The sequence below is a fragment of the Radiomyces spectabilis genome (assembly GCF_025331425.1).
Source record: "Radiomyces spectabilis strain NRRL 2753 chromosome Unknown BYT42scaffold_2, whole genome shotgun sequence".
Classification (NCBI taxonomy): domain Eukaryota; kingdom Fungi; phylum Mucoromycota; class Mucoromycetes; order Mucorales; family Radiomycetaceae; genus Radiomyces; species Radiomyces spectabilis.
The window spans coordinates 2,566,346-2,581,679 of NW_026251927.1; the positions used below are offsets into that span (position 1 = coordinate 2,566,346).

The 15,334-nt window shown below is 43.4% G+C and overlaps 5 protein-coding genes across 5 annotated transcripts; 2 read left to right on the top strand and 3 right to left on the bottom strand.

The window, feature by feature from the left end:
- Positions 1–8: 8 nt before the first annotated feature.
- BYT42DRAFT_557867 (acyl-CoA dehydrogenase/oxidase C-terminal) lies at positions 9–2,829 on the bottom strand. The gene is made up of 6 exons (XM_051566947.1): positions 2,446–2,829; positions 2,301–2,364; positions 2,095–2,217; positions 1,575–2,019; positions 1,087–1,502; positions 9–1,025 (listed from the first exon to the last, which is right to left on the bottom strand). Exons 1-6 carry the CDS (start codon positions 2,724–2,726, stop codon positions 258–260), a joined length of 2,097 nt encoding a protein of 698 aa, XP_051427675.1. The 5' UTR covers positions 2,727–2,829; the 3' UTR covers positions 9–257.
- A 1,084-nt stretch (positions 2,830–3,913) lies between these two features.
- Positions 3,914–5,861, top strand: BYT42DRAFT_527414 (uncharacterized protein). The gene is made up of 6 exons (XM_051565361.1): positions 3,914–4,201; positions 4,274–4,411; positions 4,489–4,663; positions 4,751–4,809; positions 4,874–5,464; positions 5,539–5,861. Exons 1-6 carry the CDS (start codon positions 4,106–4,108, stop codon positions 5,713–5,715), a joined length of 1,236 nt encoding a protein of 411 aa, XP_051427676.1. The 5' UTR covers positions 3,914–4,105; the 3' UTR covers positions 5,716–5,861.
- A 261-nt stretch (positions 5,862–6,122) lies between these two features.
- BYT42DRAFT_592090 (uncharacterized protein) lies at positions 6,123–7,750 on the bottom strand (the record flags this gene model as incomplete). The annotated part of the gene is made up of 5 exons (XM_051570592.1): positions 6,123–6,289; positions 6,381–6,870; positions 6,945–7,081; positions 7,160–7,529; positions 7,610–7,750. 5 exons carry the CDS (start codon positions 7,748–7,750, stop codon positions 6,123–6,125), a joined length of 1,305 nt encoding a protein of 434 aa, XP_051427677.1.
- A 3,000-nt stretch (positions 7,751–10,750) lies between these two features.
- BYT42DRAFT_557876 (uncharacterized protein) lies at positions 10,751–11,859 on the bottom strand. The gene has a single exon (XM_051566948.1). It carries the CDS (start codon positions 11,565–11,567, stop codon positions 10,980–10,982), a length of 588 nt encoding a protein of 195 aa, XP_051427678.1. The 5' UTR covers positions 11,568–11,859; the 3' UTR covers positions 10,751–10,979.
- Positions 11,860–12,043: 184 nt separating this feature from the next.
- On the top strand, positions 12,044–15,178 carry BYT42DRAFT_557880 (P-loop containing nucleoside triphosphate hydrolase protein). Its single transcript, XM_051566949.1, has 8 exons — positions 12,044–12,475; positions 12,542–12,748; positions 12,817–12,843; positions 13,080–13,150; positions 13,265–13,472; positions 13,628–13,838; positions 13,940–15,069; positions 15,158–15,178. Exons 1-7 carry the CDS (start codon positions 12,456–12,458, stop codon positions 14,930–14,932), a joined length of 1,737 nt encoding a protein of 578 aa, XP_051427679.1. The 5' UTR covers positions 12,044–12,455; the 3' UTR covers positions 14,933–15,069; positions 15,158–15,178.
- Positions 15,179–15,334: the final 156 nt, after the last annotated feature.

Here is a 15,334-nt window from a genome sequence, read left to right on the forward strand (position 1 = left end):
AACCATGATTTTCAGTGCCTGATTTTCTATTTCAATAAAACGACCGTATAGATTACAGAAACTAAAAGAGAAAACTAAAAAAAAGAGAAAAATATAAATAGAAATACATTCAGCAAATAACAATAGGACAAGAAAAAGAGAAGGGGGAGAAGCGGATGAAACAAAAAAAAAGAGAGAGAAATGTGTATATCAGATTTGCGTTATACCTGATAAGATTGTCTATGAAAAAATATTTTGGAGGTGCGTTCTTTGCGAAATTACAGTTTGGCATGCTGCAGGGTGCCATCTGCGGACCAGCGGCCTTGGTTTTTGCCTTGATGGACCAGAGGTTTGATGATCTTTTCGTATTCAGCCACGACCATGGTTTGGTTCAAAGGTTCACGTTCGGCCATGCTCGTCATGGACTCATAGACCTTTCCGTCATAGCGACCCAAGGCCGAGTGAAGGTAGTAATCGGGCAAAGCAAACGCATCGACCAAAGCCACAGCCTGAGGACGCACTTGTTCGAGCAAATCAATGACCTGAGTCTTCAACATCGTCGCCTGTTCCGAGTTCAGGTAACCCGAGAGAACAAAATCGGCCAATTCCTTTTCCATGGTGTGAAGAGCAAACAAAGCAGACAAAGTGCGCAGCACCTTGACGGTATCCTTGGAAAGCTTCGCATTGTCCTGAAGTGACACAATGAAATTGCGAATCAACATGAACTGACAGTGGGCCTTGGAAATTCGGCTGATTTCCACCAGCATAGAGTTCCAGCTACGGCCGTGACGATCGATCTGTTCAGCCACCTGAGCGATTCCGTAAGCGGCACGGAATCCAAACGCGGAAAGCACCAATTCAGGGTTTAAGAAATCCTTGGGCGAAGTGGCAGGACATTTCGCTTTGGGATTCTGCATATACTGCGATAGATAGGTCACGGTTTGATTATATTCAGAAGGAACCGCTTTTCCGGCCACCACGTTACGGAAGGTCTTTAACAAGTAGCGTGCAGTTTGTTGCGTCAAGATGTAATTGTCACCTTCCCACTGTAAAAAAATGTGCATTGAGTCAAGTTGAAAAAATATAAGACTTTTTTTCTCGACTTACGGTTACGTTGGGAAGGTAGTCCTGGTAAAACATGCCTAAACCAGAGAACATGCTGTATCCGTGACCACCACACGCACGTCGGCAGTCTTCAATGGCTTCAACAGCCATGGTGGTGGTCAAACTCTTTAGACCAGAGGAACTAGCGTGAAGATCGGCCAACAGAGAAAAGTTGCCTTGTTGCATGGCTTCCTGATTCAAGTTGTACAAACGGAGCATTTCCGAACCGGTGAAGAAACAGGCGTAAGCGGCAGCGATGGTGGGCAAAAGACGATACTGCTGCATTGTGTAATCCAATACAGGGGTCTCAATGACCTTGTTGTTCCATTTGCGAGGGCTGGCAGCATCCACGAACTGTTGACGCACAGCCGAGTAACGGACAGCAATAGTAGTCGCCTTGGCAATCGCATAACGAACACCTAAATCACCATGGTTTTCCCTCTTGTCAGCTCATTCTGATCTCCATTATTGATCCTTTTGACCTAACTTACCCATGACAATATTAGCACGCACAAACACCATGGTACCGTAGGATAATTTGGCATTCGGAGGTTTGATGTATTCGCCTGATCCGGGCTTCACCTGAGCATACTTTGACAAGAAAGCGACATGAGGAATACGGTAGTGATCAAACATGACGAATCCATTGTCGACCGAGTTGAAACCGAACTTGGGACCAATATCGCCGACGGTCACTCCCTTCATGGGACGATGATCCTCCAGGCTGCGGATCTGAACACAGAAAGGGTGAGGACCGAGGTCCTTGCCATTCGAAATAAGGCGGGCCATGACAATGGCATGGGTGGCAGCAGTACCCAAACCGCCAATCCACCACTTGGCCGATGTCAACGTTGGCGAGTGAAGCTCGAATTCGTTGGTCTCGGGGATGTACGTAGCGGTGGTCTCCAAACCCTGCACGTTGGAACCGTGGCCCAGCTATTGAACGCAAAAATCCCTTTCAGTCCAATGTCTCATACATTCCCCCCCCGGGAAGGGTTGCCATTATCTCACCTCTGTTTGAGCATAACAGCCAATGATTTGATGCTTCAATGCAGGTTCCAAGAACAATTTCTTTTGTTCATCGGTCGTCTGAGATTTCAGGGTAGGAATGAACATGCCATAATGCAAAGTGAACTACAATACCATAATATGGAGTGTCAGGGACCGCTCTCTTTTTTTTGCCTTTAAAAAATTTCCATTGCCAACCGACTACTTACAGGAGAGGACATATCATATAAAAAGCTGGCAATCTGAACCTCGGTTTCATCCCAGTTGTGCTCACTATAAAAATTTCAGAAAAAGTTAGCTTCCACGGAGAAAAGGACGGTAATGCGCTCGAGAACTGATAGGGAAAAAACTTACCGGATAAGTTCAATCAAGCGCTTATCTTTCATGTAGGCGCTACCGACCCGTTGCTGACGGCTCTCGTAATAACGATTGGTCTTATCGAAAGCGGGTTCGGTTTCAAGAACTTTGAGTACTTTGTGCATCTTGTTAAGCCATTCCTCGGTGTACATGAACTTGGACAGTTCGTCCACGTTAAACTGGGCTTTGGCACGCTCATGAGCGAGAAGAAGATCACCAGAAGGTGCTTTGGGCGCAAGGGCCGGGAACTTGGTAGGGACGTTATTGTCAAAAGACATGGAAAACAGTATCAGGTGAAGAAGTGTGGAGAAAACCCGTTACTTGTTCCCCTTTTGATCGCCTATTTGAGCGGTTTCTTTCCGTAATTTAACATGACTAAAGCCTGTGCAGTAAGACCGTCACAAAACTCCGACATGAGGGCAAAGGCAATAGGTGTTTCTCACATGTGTCAGCAGAAATTCATTCCAATGTGCGACCTGACCGACTCTTTTAATTTTTGACGTGTCCGCCTCTTCCTTTTTTCACCATGAAAGTTGACACGACTCTAAGAGATTTTCCTTTCCGAAGAAATCCTTTCAGAAATGAAAGCAAAAAGAAGGAGAATTTGAAGCGGTTGACGTTCCATATAATAAAGGCATAACTGAGGATATACAAGGGAACTGACAGATGCGGTGAATGCATGTCACATTATAACATCAATGTTTGTACTGATATGGGAACATGATTAAGCGATAAAGTGATATGCGTGCGTGCGGCTGAGAATCAGCTGGAGAAATTCGAGCTGTCATGCCAACAGTATCACACAGGTCCCTCGGAGCACCGAGAAAAAGATTGTTCCTTTCTTCGATGCGGCAAAAGAAAGGTCAATAGAAGCATGATCTGAATTGACGTTATTTTTTCACGTGAAAACAAGTAATTTTGTATAACAAAATGCTACTGTCGTGAGTTTATTGTTTACCACATAACTGATAATACCCCACTTGCTCAGGTCTCTTTTTCTATTTCACTCGGCAAGACGGCATCAAACGCTTGGTTGTTCTCAAATCCTATCGTACATCGATAAAACGTGCATGCCGCTATTTTTTGTTCTTCAAAGAATAACTTGGACAAGAACCAATCGAAATAAGTTGACCTTCGGCTAAATTATTTTACCAAGCCCTTCTCTTGCCATATTTGGACAGACAAGATACTACCTGCTCCGTGAACATGAGATCCCGAAATCCTCGATCGTGTCACTGATTGATACAAACGTTAAGTTATCGACGTCCTCACTAGTACAAGGTGAGGAAGGAAAATTGTTTGTATCAAGCGCTTTTGGCAACAAAATATATGGAGTAGGGAGAGATTGATAGAAATTATAAAATGTATGTTTTCCAACTAGTTCTATTGTATAACCCTTAGTACAGTACCGTTTTTTAAAAAGTTATACAACTGTCAGTGAAATGTTCGACGATGTGAGCACTTTCTTCACAGATGATTGCCAACAGCATGGTGAGCCTGGAAAATTTATAGCCTGATATGTGCATGAAAGAGGCCACACGGCTGAGATTCACTGTTCCGGCCCGAAACAAGTGATTTTTGGAAACTCAGGTCCAGCCACAAAGGTGCGTTCTTGACCCGTCCCCAGTGCACACGGACTCGATTCTGCTGAACCGTCATGAGCTTGCTTTTACGAAGAACCGCCTTAGCCTCGGTATCACCAAAATACCGTCTACAGAACACAGCCCATCTATTGGCACGCAACGCGTGCAAGGTAAGTCACTCAGCGATTCCATGACCTCCATCAAGAGGAAAAAAGAAAAAGCTCACATGCTGAGCTCAACAGACTGCGCCCGTGTTGTTGCGTCACTATGCATCCTACGGCAATTACGGTTATGGTGATTACGATAATTACAATTCACCCATGGGCGTATCTGACAGCTGGGGATCCAGTGTCGGCCGTAAATCGCTCCCCAGAAATACGGTACGTAGTGTGGCGCAGAGACCACCTTTGTCTGGGATATCGGCTTTAACCGCAGCTTGGATGGTTGTTTTTCTCAGATCATTAAATTTGTGCCTCAACAAGAAGCGTGGGTAGTGGAACGTATGGGTAAATTCCATCGAATGCTCGAACCCGGTCTCAACATTTTGGTGCCTGTCATTGATCGTATCAAGTACGTGAAAAGTTTGAAAGAAACCGCCGTCGAAGTCCCCAGTCAGAGTGCCATTACACAAGGTAAGAAAAAAAGTCCACCCAAGCTCTTTTTATTGGTTCTGTGCGCAAGATCCTTATTCATGGGCCTTTTTAATTTCCTGATGACAGACAACGTCACGCTTGAATTGGATGGTGTCCTATATTTCAGAGTGATTGATCCATTCAAGGTAAACTCGTATTTATTTGGTTTCGCTCAAACGTGTGCATTGTAAGCTGAAATGGATAATGCAGGCTTCTTATGGTGTGGAAGATGCAGAATTTGCTATTACGCAACTTGCACAGACGACCATGCGTGCTGAAATTGGTCAAATGACGCTCGATCGTACGTTGGCCGAACGTGCCCATCTTAACGCGAACATTGTGGATGCGATCAATTCGGCAGCGGATGATTGGGGTATCCGATGCTTACGTTACGAAATCAGGGATATTCATCCCCCGGCTAAAGTCGTGGAATCCATGCATCAACAGGTGTCGGCCGAACGTACCAAACGTGCTCAGATTCTGGAATCCGAAGGTGCCAGACAAGCCGCGATCAATGTAGCCGAAGGTCGTAAACAGGCCACCATTCTGGCTTCCGAAGCTGAAAAGGCCGAGAAAATCAATATGGCGTCTGGTGAAGCTGAAGCCATGCTTTTACGTGCTCAGGCTTCCGCCAAAAGTATCGAAAAGGTGGCACGAGCCATTGCAATGGACCGTGGTAATGACGCCGTTTCCATGACCGTCGCTGAAAAATATGTCGACGCATTCGGCAAATTGGCCAAGGAAGGCACCACCTTGATTGTGCCCGCAGCAGCCCACGATGCCGCTTCAATGGTCGCTCAGGTAAGAAAGATGGATCACTTGGAAAAAAAAAAGGAACAATGTAAATATTGATCAATGTGTATGCGTGCGTGTAGGCCTTGTCGGTGTTCAACACGATTAACACCAAGCAAAAGGCTGGTTTATCGTCTCCACCGTATCCCCCCTCTGGATCTAACTCGGAAGCATCACCTTCCATTAAAGACGAAATGACAAATGATATCATGAAAGCGACAGAGCGTGAATCTTCCTTTCAAGAACCCAAAGAGACGTAAAACTTGAAAAAAATTAAAGAAACTCTTTCAGTCATGGAAATATAGCGGCAAGTATTATGGGATTTCGTTGAAGTAAAGAAAGAAAAAGTTCTTATCAAGGAGGATCATATGTTCGAGAGAAGAAATTGCATGCTTGTAAAAAAAAAAAAAAAAAAAAAAAAAAAAAAAAAGGGAACAGTGATCTTTAATGTATCAGTGACAGTGATAGTGGGAAAAAATGGGAGATTAGCGATTTTATATAAAATGAGGTTTTGTGGATGAGGAATATGGCAATCTTTTAGAGGTATAGAGCAGCCAAAGGTGATGGATGTAGTAAAAATTACAAAAGATACATGCAATGTCCGCAGTAAAAGAAAAAAAAGGATGAAAGATGAACAAACAAAAAGAGGAAGACAAAAAGCAAAGAACTAGAATCCAAGAAATACCGATCGTTTTCGGCCACGAGGATACACGCAGAGATTGGAAAGAAACAGGCCTAATGTAATGGACAAGGCAATACCGATAATTTGCACCGCAAACGTACCGCCATTGGCATTATCGGAATCGTCAAATAACTGAAGTGCACCTTTCACACCTACCATTTCAAGCAATAAAACACAGTATGTAAGTAAACACAATTCACGGCACCAACAGTCACTGGTACATGATGAAAGAAAAATGCTTACCTATGCTTCCAGGCACAAGAATAATGATACCGCCGATGAGAGGTACAAACGCCAGACGTTTTGTCAAGCGGCCATACAAATTACCGGTTAAACCCAAAGCAAAGGCGCCGACACTCGGCACAATGACGGATTGCGAGCCAATCGCCAAGGAAAGGAAATAGTACACCGCGAAACCGACGGCGGTATTTCCCACCAAGGGAATGAATTGGTTGACGGCGGCACCAAAGACGATGGATATACCGATGCCGGTGAGCGGCAGTAGCAAGAAAAACCACCAAGGCGACACGGGGTTTTGGCAGACAGCCATGACCTCAATATCCTGACCTGGATGGCTCAAATGCCACACCGAAGTACCGTATCCCAAACCGAAGCCGAGAAACAAAACGTACATAATTGCATGCACCAAATGAATCGCCCCACTGCCGATATTCTTCGCCGAAAGTTCCATTACCGCACTTGTCACTGCATAACCAGGAAGAGCAATTACAATCTATTGGACTCTGTTAGATACCATCTCCATGACCACATCATTCAACTTGCTTGGTTTTTTTTGTCATCACTTACAGCTGATAATGAAACCGCTGTAAAGCATACATGCGGATGTAGAGCAATGGTGACGACGGATACAAGAATACTGACTACGATTTCAAACACATTGCCAAACATAGGCACTTTTTCCGACAAGAATGTCAACAAGCCAACTAATGAAAACCATTCGTTTTTGTCAGTAAAAACAAGGAAAAAAAGTCAAGAGGAAAGAGGAAAGTGAGAGGCCTTACCGGCTAATCCAAAAATGGCGCTGACCCACATATCGGTCCATGATCCGTTGAAGAAAAGAGGAGCCACAAACGCCGACGAAAAAATATAGCCAAGCAATGTCCACCAAAAGTTCCATGTAGGAGGTTCGTTTTTTATGTCATCCAGCAACGCCGACGCTTCTGACAATTCAATTTGGCCTTTCCCAATACGATGCGCAATCACATTCACTCGTTCCAGTTTGCCGATATCCAAGGCACGAGAGCATTTAATTAAATGGGTTTCAGATGTATGTGTCTCCACATCGCCAAACGTCACCATGATCAATCCGGGCAGCACAACATAGCTACCATCAATCTCAAGTCGTTTGGATACTTTTTCCATCGCAGCTTCCTGTAATGTATTTTCAGTAAATAACAGTCAGTAAGATTGTCAGGGTATTCATTTAATCGATAATTCTCGTTTCAACTCACAATACGATGTGATGGGGCGCCGGTACGAACGAGGGATTTGCCCAACTTCACGATGAAATCTTGTCGTTCAAGGATGTCGGCGATTTCTGCTGTAATTTGCATTCTTTGGGCCACCTGAGTCGCTTCGTCCATCATACCCATTTCGGCTTTATAAAGTTCGTCAAAATAAAGGCTGCTGCGAGCGGATTGGGTGGATTGACCCAAAGTTTGAAGCATTGCACGACTGGATGCGATGGAACGAAGTTGATGTATAGGTCGTGCGATGGGCTGAGGTCTTTGTTGATGATGACGTCCATGCCGGGCACGGTGATCGAATAAATCCAGCTTTAACAAGTTGGACAAGACACCGGCTTTACTGGGCTTGCGTCGAAGATCATCACGTGTAATGGTTTCGACGAGTTCCAAGGCACGATCGGTATGATTCGCATCACCAGAAGACAGGGTGGTTTCGGCAATACTCTTTTCATCGTTGTCGGGTGTGTCGCTGCTGGCGAGGGTGGTATCGGTAGGTGAGGAGGACGTCTCGCGGGTATTGGTCTCAAAGGGCAACCGAAGTGGTTGATCCAAATGAAGAGGCGGCGGAGTGCCTGGATCGTGAAAACGATTGCCTTCCATCGAATACGCACTGAACGACGCTGATTAAAAGAACAGAATAGAGAGACTGAAAGGAAGAAAACGAAATACAAAAAAAAGCGCAATCCGTCAAAAGAGTGATCACCGTAATTTCAGTTATTTCCTTTTTTCGATCTGATGAGACACAAAAAAGTTTTCCATGTGGGAAAAGTGGGGCTGCTGTCAAAATCCATGACGACTCATTGGTGGTATATTTACACTCCGATACAAGCGGGCTTTATCATTGGCGAATCGGACCCAGGCTCCACATCTCGCGATTCTTCCGCCACCCATTCTCTGCCTCACCATGGCCCGTCAAGGGGAAAAGAAATTCCATAAAGAAGGAAAAAAAAAAGAAAAAAAAAAACGGATATTGATTTTAATGAAAACCTTGTCATTTCGGGACCTATGCTTTGAAGAAACCAGGCATATGATGTGAGGGAAGACTCCGGTGAGTAGTTATAAATGATACTCGTATGTCGATCGTTCGGTTTATCACCATGGCAAAGTTTGGCAATGTTTTATTCATATTGGGGGCTAAAAAGTGGTGGTCTAGTGAAAGAAAAAGCTCCTTTCATGCCGGTGAGCCGAAAGGGAACTCTCTAGCTAGAATAAGCCACACTCAAAAAATGGAAAGTTGGAAAAAAAAACCTGTAACCTATATTTTTATACAAGGGCCTGGGAGCTGGATGCCCAATTCCCACTGTCCCCATTTGGTCGCAGTCTAGACTTCTTTCATTGTTTGCGCGCAACAAGATAAGCATCCATCCATAAAGTTATCGGATATTCAACCCTTTTTTTTATTTTTATTTTCAACCTGCATTGGGTCACACAACGAGTCGAAAAGTGTAAATATTTGGTGGAAACATGAACCTCCAAAAAAAAAAGAGACTGTTGAAGGCTCATGCGCTCTCGAACAAAATGTAGCATGAAGGATGGGTAATAGTAATAATGCATTCATGGCAAAACAAATGGCTTCATTCCGGGAATTCTCATTTGCCAGTGGTTTCTCATGTAGTCGAGACTGCAATCGAATTTAAACGTTGAAAAAGGATATTACGTAGCAAAAAGAAAGAAAATAAAATATGGAGGGTTACTGACTTTTTGAATGTTCATATTGATGCAATGGGTTCAGGCGTTTATCACAGACCCAACCAGTCTTACAAAGTGTCAGCCGACATGTGTTACCAAATAAATCCGCTCAGATCGCGATTTTTTTTATTTTATTGTTTCCAAGTTTCTGTAACGCCGCTCGGGTCAAGGTCGATTGTCCATGTGTCATTTTGTTGAACAGCAAGATGAAAAAAAGTGGCCCAGACGTACACCCGCATACTGTCTTGCATGTGCAAGCTGCTGGAGATGGAATATAGCACAGTAAATAATACAAGGGGAGATGACACTGATAAGATGAGCATGAGCCAGTTGACAAAGAATTGCCTTTCTAGTTTGGTTGGCCATTCTGTTTTGATTGTGATGTTCTCATATGATCCTTGTCATGTCTGTTATTGTTCAGTGGAAACCCAATTTTTTTTTTTTTTTTTTTTTTTTTTTGATTAGTTGGATTTCCAAAAACGGCCACCATCAGATCAGCTGATGAGAAAACCGGGAGAGCTAAGAAGCCATTTCGCGGTTGGGCCCATCCAACTGCAAAGGAATGTTTACGGCCTCTGGGTGTTGAAGCCGAAAAAAAAAATTCTCGTCGTCGTCGTTTTACGGTTTGGGCGGCAAGAATGAAGCGACCTCCCTCTCATCTATTCTAAACAAGGAAATAATACGGCTGCGTCCTTATTTTTTTTTTTTTTCTGAAAATCTGGCCATAAAGTGGGGTAACGTCTTTTTTTTTGGTTCCTATAGAAAACGTAAAAATGAGGTAATTCAAAAGGATGGATGAGTGAAATTTGTTCTCACTCGAAAATACATATTTTTTTGCATGATATTTTAGACTTGGGTTTAACCAAAAAAGAAAAAAGAGCGAGTGATTTTTCGTAGTTCCATGTGCGCGTGCGTGCGAAAAGCATTGGACGGGCTGGGTGAGGGCTGAGCGTTTTCTACGAATTTCTGCAGATATACGGTATCCTTATTTCTTGAGCCGTGATCCATGGAGATTGAAATCGGATGTTCCGTCAATGACTCAATTTAAAAATGTTCAGTGGGAAAAACTACTGATGAATTTTTTTTGTCTTGTCTTATCACCGTTCCACACCCATGCGTTGATCCATGCGTGTGATGAATGTAGATAGATCGACCATTGACGTAGATATAGCAGCGATCCCTATGCACGATCCACTTTGCTAGTCCATGAATATCCTTAGCAACAGTCAAAAGAAGAAACAGGTGCCTGAAAAATTTTTAAGACCGGCTTGCATGGTGACGGTGGAACGACATCATTGTCATCATCGTCATTTCATAGTTCGTTTGGTAAGAAAAGAAAAAGTAGATTCTTACCCGAAGCATATCAGCAAGGTGCATGCCATTGTGGACAAAAAAAAAAGACAACAGTGAAGACAACGATCAGTTCTATCTCCGAGATCTTTTCTTCTTTTCGTGAATCATTTTTCGTTTTCTTTGTTTTAATGGGCTGTTGTGAAATAAACTATAATCGCTTTAGCTGTCATTGATAATCAAAATCGGTCTTATTACGAGAACCAATGAAGCACGAGTGTTTTGGTTCTTCAACAATAAGACTTTTCAATGCAGGGCTTGATGAGGAGGATCAGTTCATGATCACACAAATAAGAAGAAAAAAGGACCAATTACTTTAATACAAAAAACTGAGAAGAATAGACAAAAATACAATAGTGAAGAGAGGAGAAAAAAAAAGAAACAAGTTACGCAATATACAAAAAAAAAGTGAGACGTGGATTTTAACAAGGAGATAGAGAATTGAATGTCGGCATTCTTCTATATGCTTGGAAACAGAAACCAAGAAAAAAGACCTTTTGACACAAAAATAACGGTTCCGAACGAGATATACACAAAAATTGAAGAGAATGATGAAAAGACAAGAGCAGTACGATGAAAGAAGCAAATTGGCGATTAGGATGTTAAGCGGGAGCAATACGACGGGAGATGATGGAGTATGTGCTTGAGGACATTTGATGATTAGACTTCTTCTTTTTGTTGAGGTGAGCGATAGAAAGAAGTGCTGAAACGATTTTCTTATTGCTGGCTTAACACAGAATGCGGTTGGATTCGGTGACAAAGGAGTTGGTTTCTCGATGAAGTCGAGCACAACTAGATTGTTCGGTGGGTTCAAACTCTTCGATGGCTGGGAATGAGAAGTACAATTGTTCAAAGGGACTGTTCTGTTTTTCGATGGTGACGGTGTTATCTTGAGGTTCTTCATGTATTGTTGAATTCGGTGAAACGAGATACAACAGTTGCTTGACAAAGGCTGAGAACGAATTATGTCGAGATGTGGAATGTGGTTGCATGGTGACGATATTGAAGTGATGAGTTGATAGAATGATGGATTTTATTCACAAAGCGAGAGAGAAACAGAAAGGTGAAAACAGCGGAAGCGAAGAAAAGTGTGGAATACGAGGAAGAGATGGGAGGAAAAATGGGAAGGAAGGATGGAAAAATCGAGTATTTATAAATGATAAAATGTAATAGATATAATCTCAGAGGCATGTGCGTCGGCATGATGACAAAAAGGACATTAGGGCCAAAAACTGGAAGGCCCCGATCCTTTTTTCGCAAAAAGGGAATGCAAGAAAAAAAGAGCAAACTAAGCGTAACCATTCTGTCAAGGGCCTGGAACCCGCAATCCGTAATAGCTATTTTTTTTCTCAAGTAACACCATTCACGCGCCATTGCTTTTTTGTGTTGTTTCTGTTTCAATCTCAAAAGGATAGTGTATCTTTTTTTTTTGGTGCCCCTCTTCTTTTTTCCTTGCCTCGTCGGCGTTCCAACGACCGATGCCCTTACTTTTTCAACTTCAGAGCCTCTCACAGCATTTTACCTTTTTAGCTCCGCAGCGGGTTACCTATTCCACCCACCCAAAAAAATAATAATTAGAAACTCCCCCCCTTCCTTTGCCTTTCAAGGTTTCTGCGTGCGTGTGCGTGTGTGGTGTGCGCGCGTGTGTGTGTTATTTTTCTTTTTTGTGCCAAAAGGGCGGCTCCCCGTCGACTTTGCTGCCCCCAACCTGGGAACCTACCTACTATTCTTCAAGGATTCCAATCTCCGCCCTTGTCGTTGGCCTTGACACGGTCAACTATATCGTTTCTATATGACCACCACCGCTGTTCGGTGGGTGTTTCATTACCGTGGCACGGGTGACATGTCGGTCATCTAATCATTGCCTACCTTCTCTAGGGTGGCGTTACGAGTTCGGCCGCTTTCTACCAGTGAATCGGTCATCTACCCGAATGAAACTGTCACTTTCATCTCTGATGAACCACGCATTCTTTTCTCTGGCACTGATCGGTCATTCACCTTTGATTTCGTTTACCGACCTGATGCTTCTCAGGAACAACTCTATCACACCAGCGTCTTACCCTTAGTGACCAGATTCCTTCAAGGGTAAAAACTCGTTCCCTTGTGCAAATATATTTAAATGGTTTCTTTTTACTGAATCTTTGGTGCCATAGATATCAAATCACTATTCTCGCCTATGGGTAAGTGTCTCGGAGCTATTCTAATATCTTTATCCATCTTCTTGATTTCCTTCTTTCTCAATTTGGAATTTTGATGTATTCTTCTTATTACTTTATTGCCCCATCTTTCTTTTTCCTTTCTTTGTATGCGCAAATGGATGCCATGGATCCATGGACTCATATTTATTTTTCCACAAATTGTCCTATTAAACTAATATATGATTCCATTTCCGGCTTTGCATCATCATTGGATACAGATATCCGGGATCGGGCAAATCGTACACACTTGGTACACACAGCCGATGGAACGAGAGTAAAGAACATCAAGGTAGGTAAGCGAGTATTCTGCGTTTTGAGGCATCTCCATGCATACAGAAAAAAAAAGAGAGAGACCATGAGTTCCGCGATACATATAGGTATATTTCTTTATCTTCTTTATCAGGCATTATCCCACGCTTTGTACAAACGCTCTTTGACGATCTCGATCGCAATGCACAACAGAAGAGTGAATTCCATATCTACGTATCGTTTATTGAATGCCATGACGAGTCGGTGAGGGATCTGTTGAACACCAACGATACGCGCCACCCAGTATTGGACGAGTGTTCAATCAAAGAACATCGTGTTCATCGTGCACAAGAAACGCTGGGGTAAATAATCAACAATGTCATGGAATTGATGGCATTTCCAAAAAGCAAACCGGCTTGACCCATCGACCCGGCAACGAATCAAAATCTAAAAAAGGACAGTTACTTAATTGCCGTTTTTTTTTTTTTTGTTTTTCCGATTTTTTTTCAATGTGTAGATTATTACAGCAAGGATTACAGCGTCGTACAGATAGATCAAACGATAACACCATTGCTGCGAATCTGTCACATAGCATCTTTTCCCTCATTATCAAGAGATCCACACTCATGCCGACTACGGGAAGTATTCCCGCATCCTTACCAGCGGACTCCTCCATGACCACAACCGTAGCCACTTGCCGTTTCGTCGATCTTGGTACTCCAGCCAAGGTAAAAAAAAATAAAAAAAAATAAATCGATTACATCCAATGAAAGACGGAGAGAAGCAACAATTTTATTTTTCCATCAATATTAACGGGTTATAATCATAGAGGCAACGGGGAAAAGAACAAGCGACAAGTGCTTCCATTACCGAGTACGATCTGTCCACTCTGCTTCGCACTATTCACACATTTAACGACGAATTAACCATGCCGGCACCCTCGTCCTCCAATGGGATATCTCAATTCGTTCGAGAAAAGAATCAGCAGACATTGTTAATAGCATGCGTTAGTTCCTCTGTTGCTGATACCCAGCAAACAGTCAATGTCTTAAATTACGGTGCAAAAGCATCCACTTATCCTGAACAGCTACCGATGATATCCATCGAGAACGAAGCGACCACAATGGAACTGAAACGATTACGTGATCAGGTGCTCCAGCTTCGACGTCAAGTGGACGTGTTGCAGCACCAACGATCTGTTCCTGAAAACGACGCATTTACATCACTACAAAACGAGAGGAAGAATATGCACCGCTCTGCGGTTGAAACGGCCAGCGAACTGGACAAGACAAAAGCCGGAAGGGATACGTTGATGCTTCAAATGGACATGCAGTATCAACAGGAGATGGAGCAGCGTTACGCGGACACCATACGTGACCTCCGGCAACAAGTTGTGGAAGCGAATCAACGTTTAGCGTATTTTGACCCCTCGTTCATCGACGCGCCACGCCACAGTGCATTGAAACATCACGCCACCATCTCCATGGCGTTACCAGGTCAACATGGTTCGTCGCATCACGACAGTGACCTGTTGGCACTGCTGGAGAAAGGCTCAATTTCTGCGAATCGTCGAGCGAAACGAAAACATCTTCGAGTCGTGCATCGTGCAAGGACTCCGTCCACTTCGGCTACACGGAAACGTGGCACTCACAGTTCATCGCGTAGAGACGATGTGGCAGCGTCACAGAAACGCTTGGAGGATTTAATCGCCATGTTACAAACTGATCATGCATTTGACGATTCATCCGATGACGATGATGATAACAATGTAAGTTTTACATATTGCCTGTGGTGCCGATACGTCTGCTGTGTGCAGATGTGAAAAAAAAAAGTCGAGAAGGAAAAAAAAATGTTTCAGCAACGACCTCCGTGTGTAGCATGCAAATACGGGATTTATGACCCTAATTTTTTTTTTAATAGTCCACCAGCACGGTATCCGCATGGATAAATAAGAACAAGGTACAACGGCAGGGAGAATGTATCCGTTGTTCATTCTAAATTTTACTTAGCGCACATGTAAACGACATGGTTGTTTATTTGATCACAGTCCAAACATGAAACAATATCAGTCGAATCAGGTGGCATTGTTGATCAACATCAGCAGCAGCAGCAGCAGCGAAAGCCGCAGCCCAAAAAGAAGCATCAACAGCATGAATCTCATTTGAAGAACGGGAAGCAGCCACCTTCTCCTCAACTGAACAATCGTCGATCCATTGACCCCACC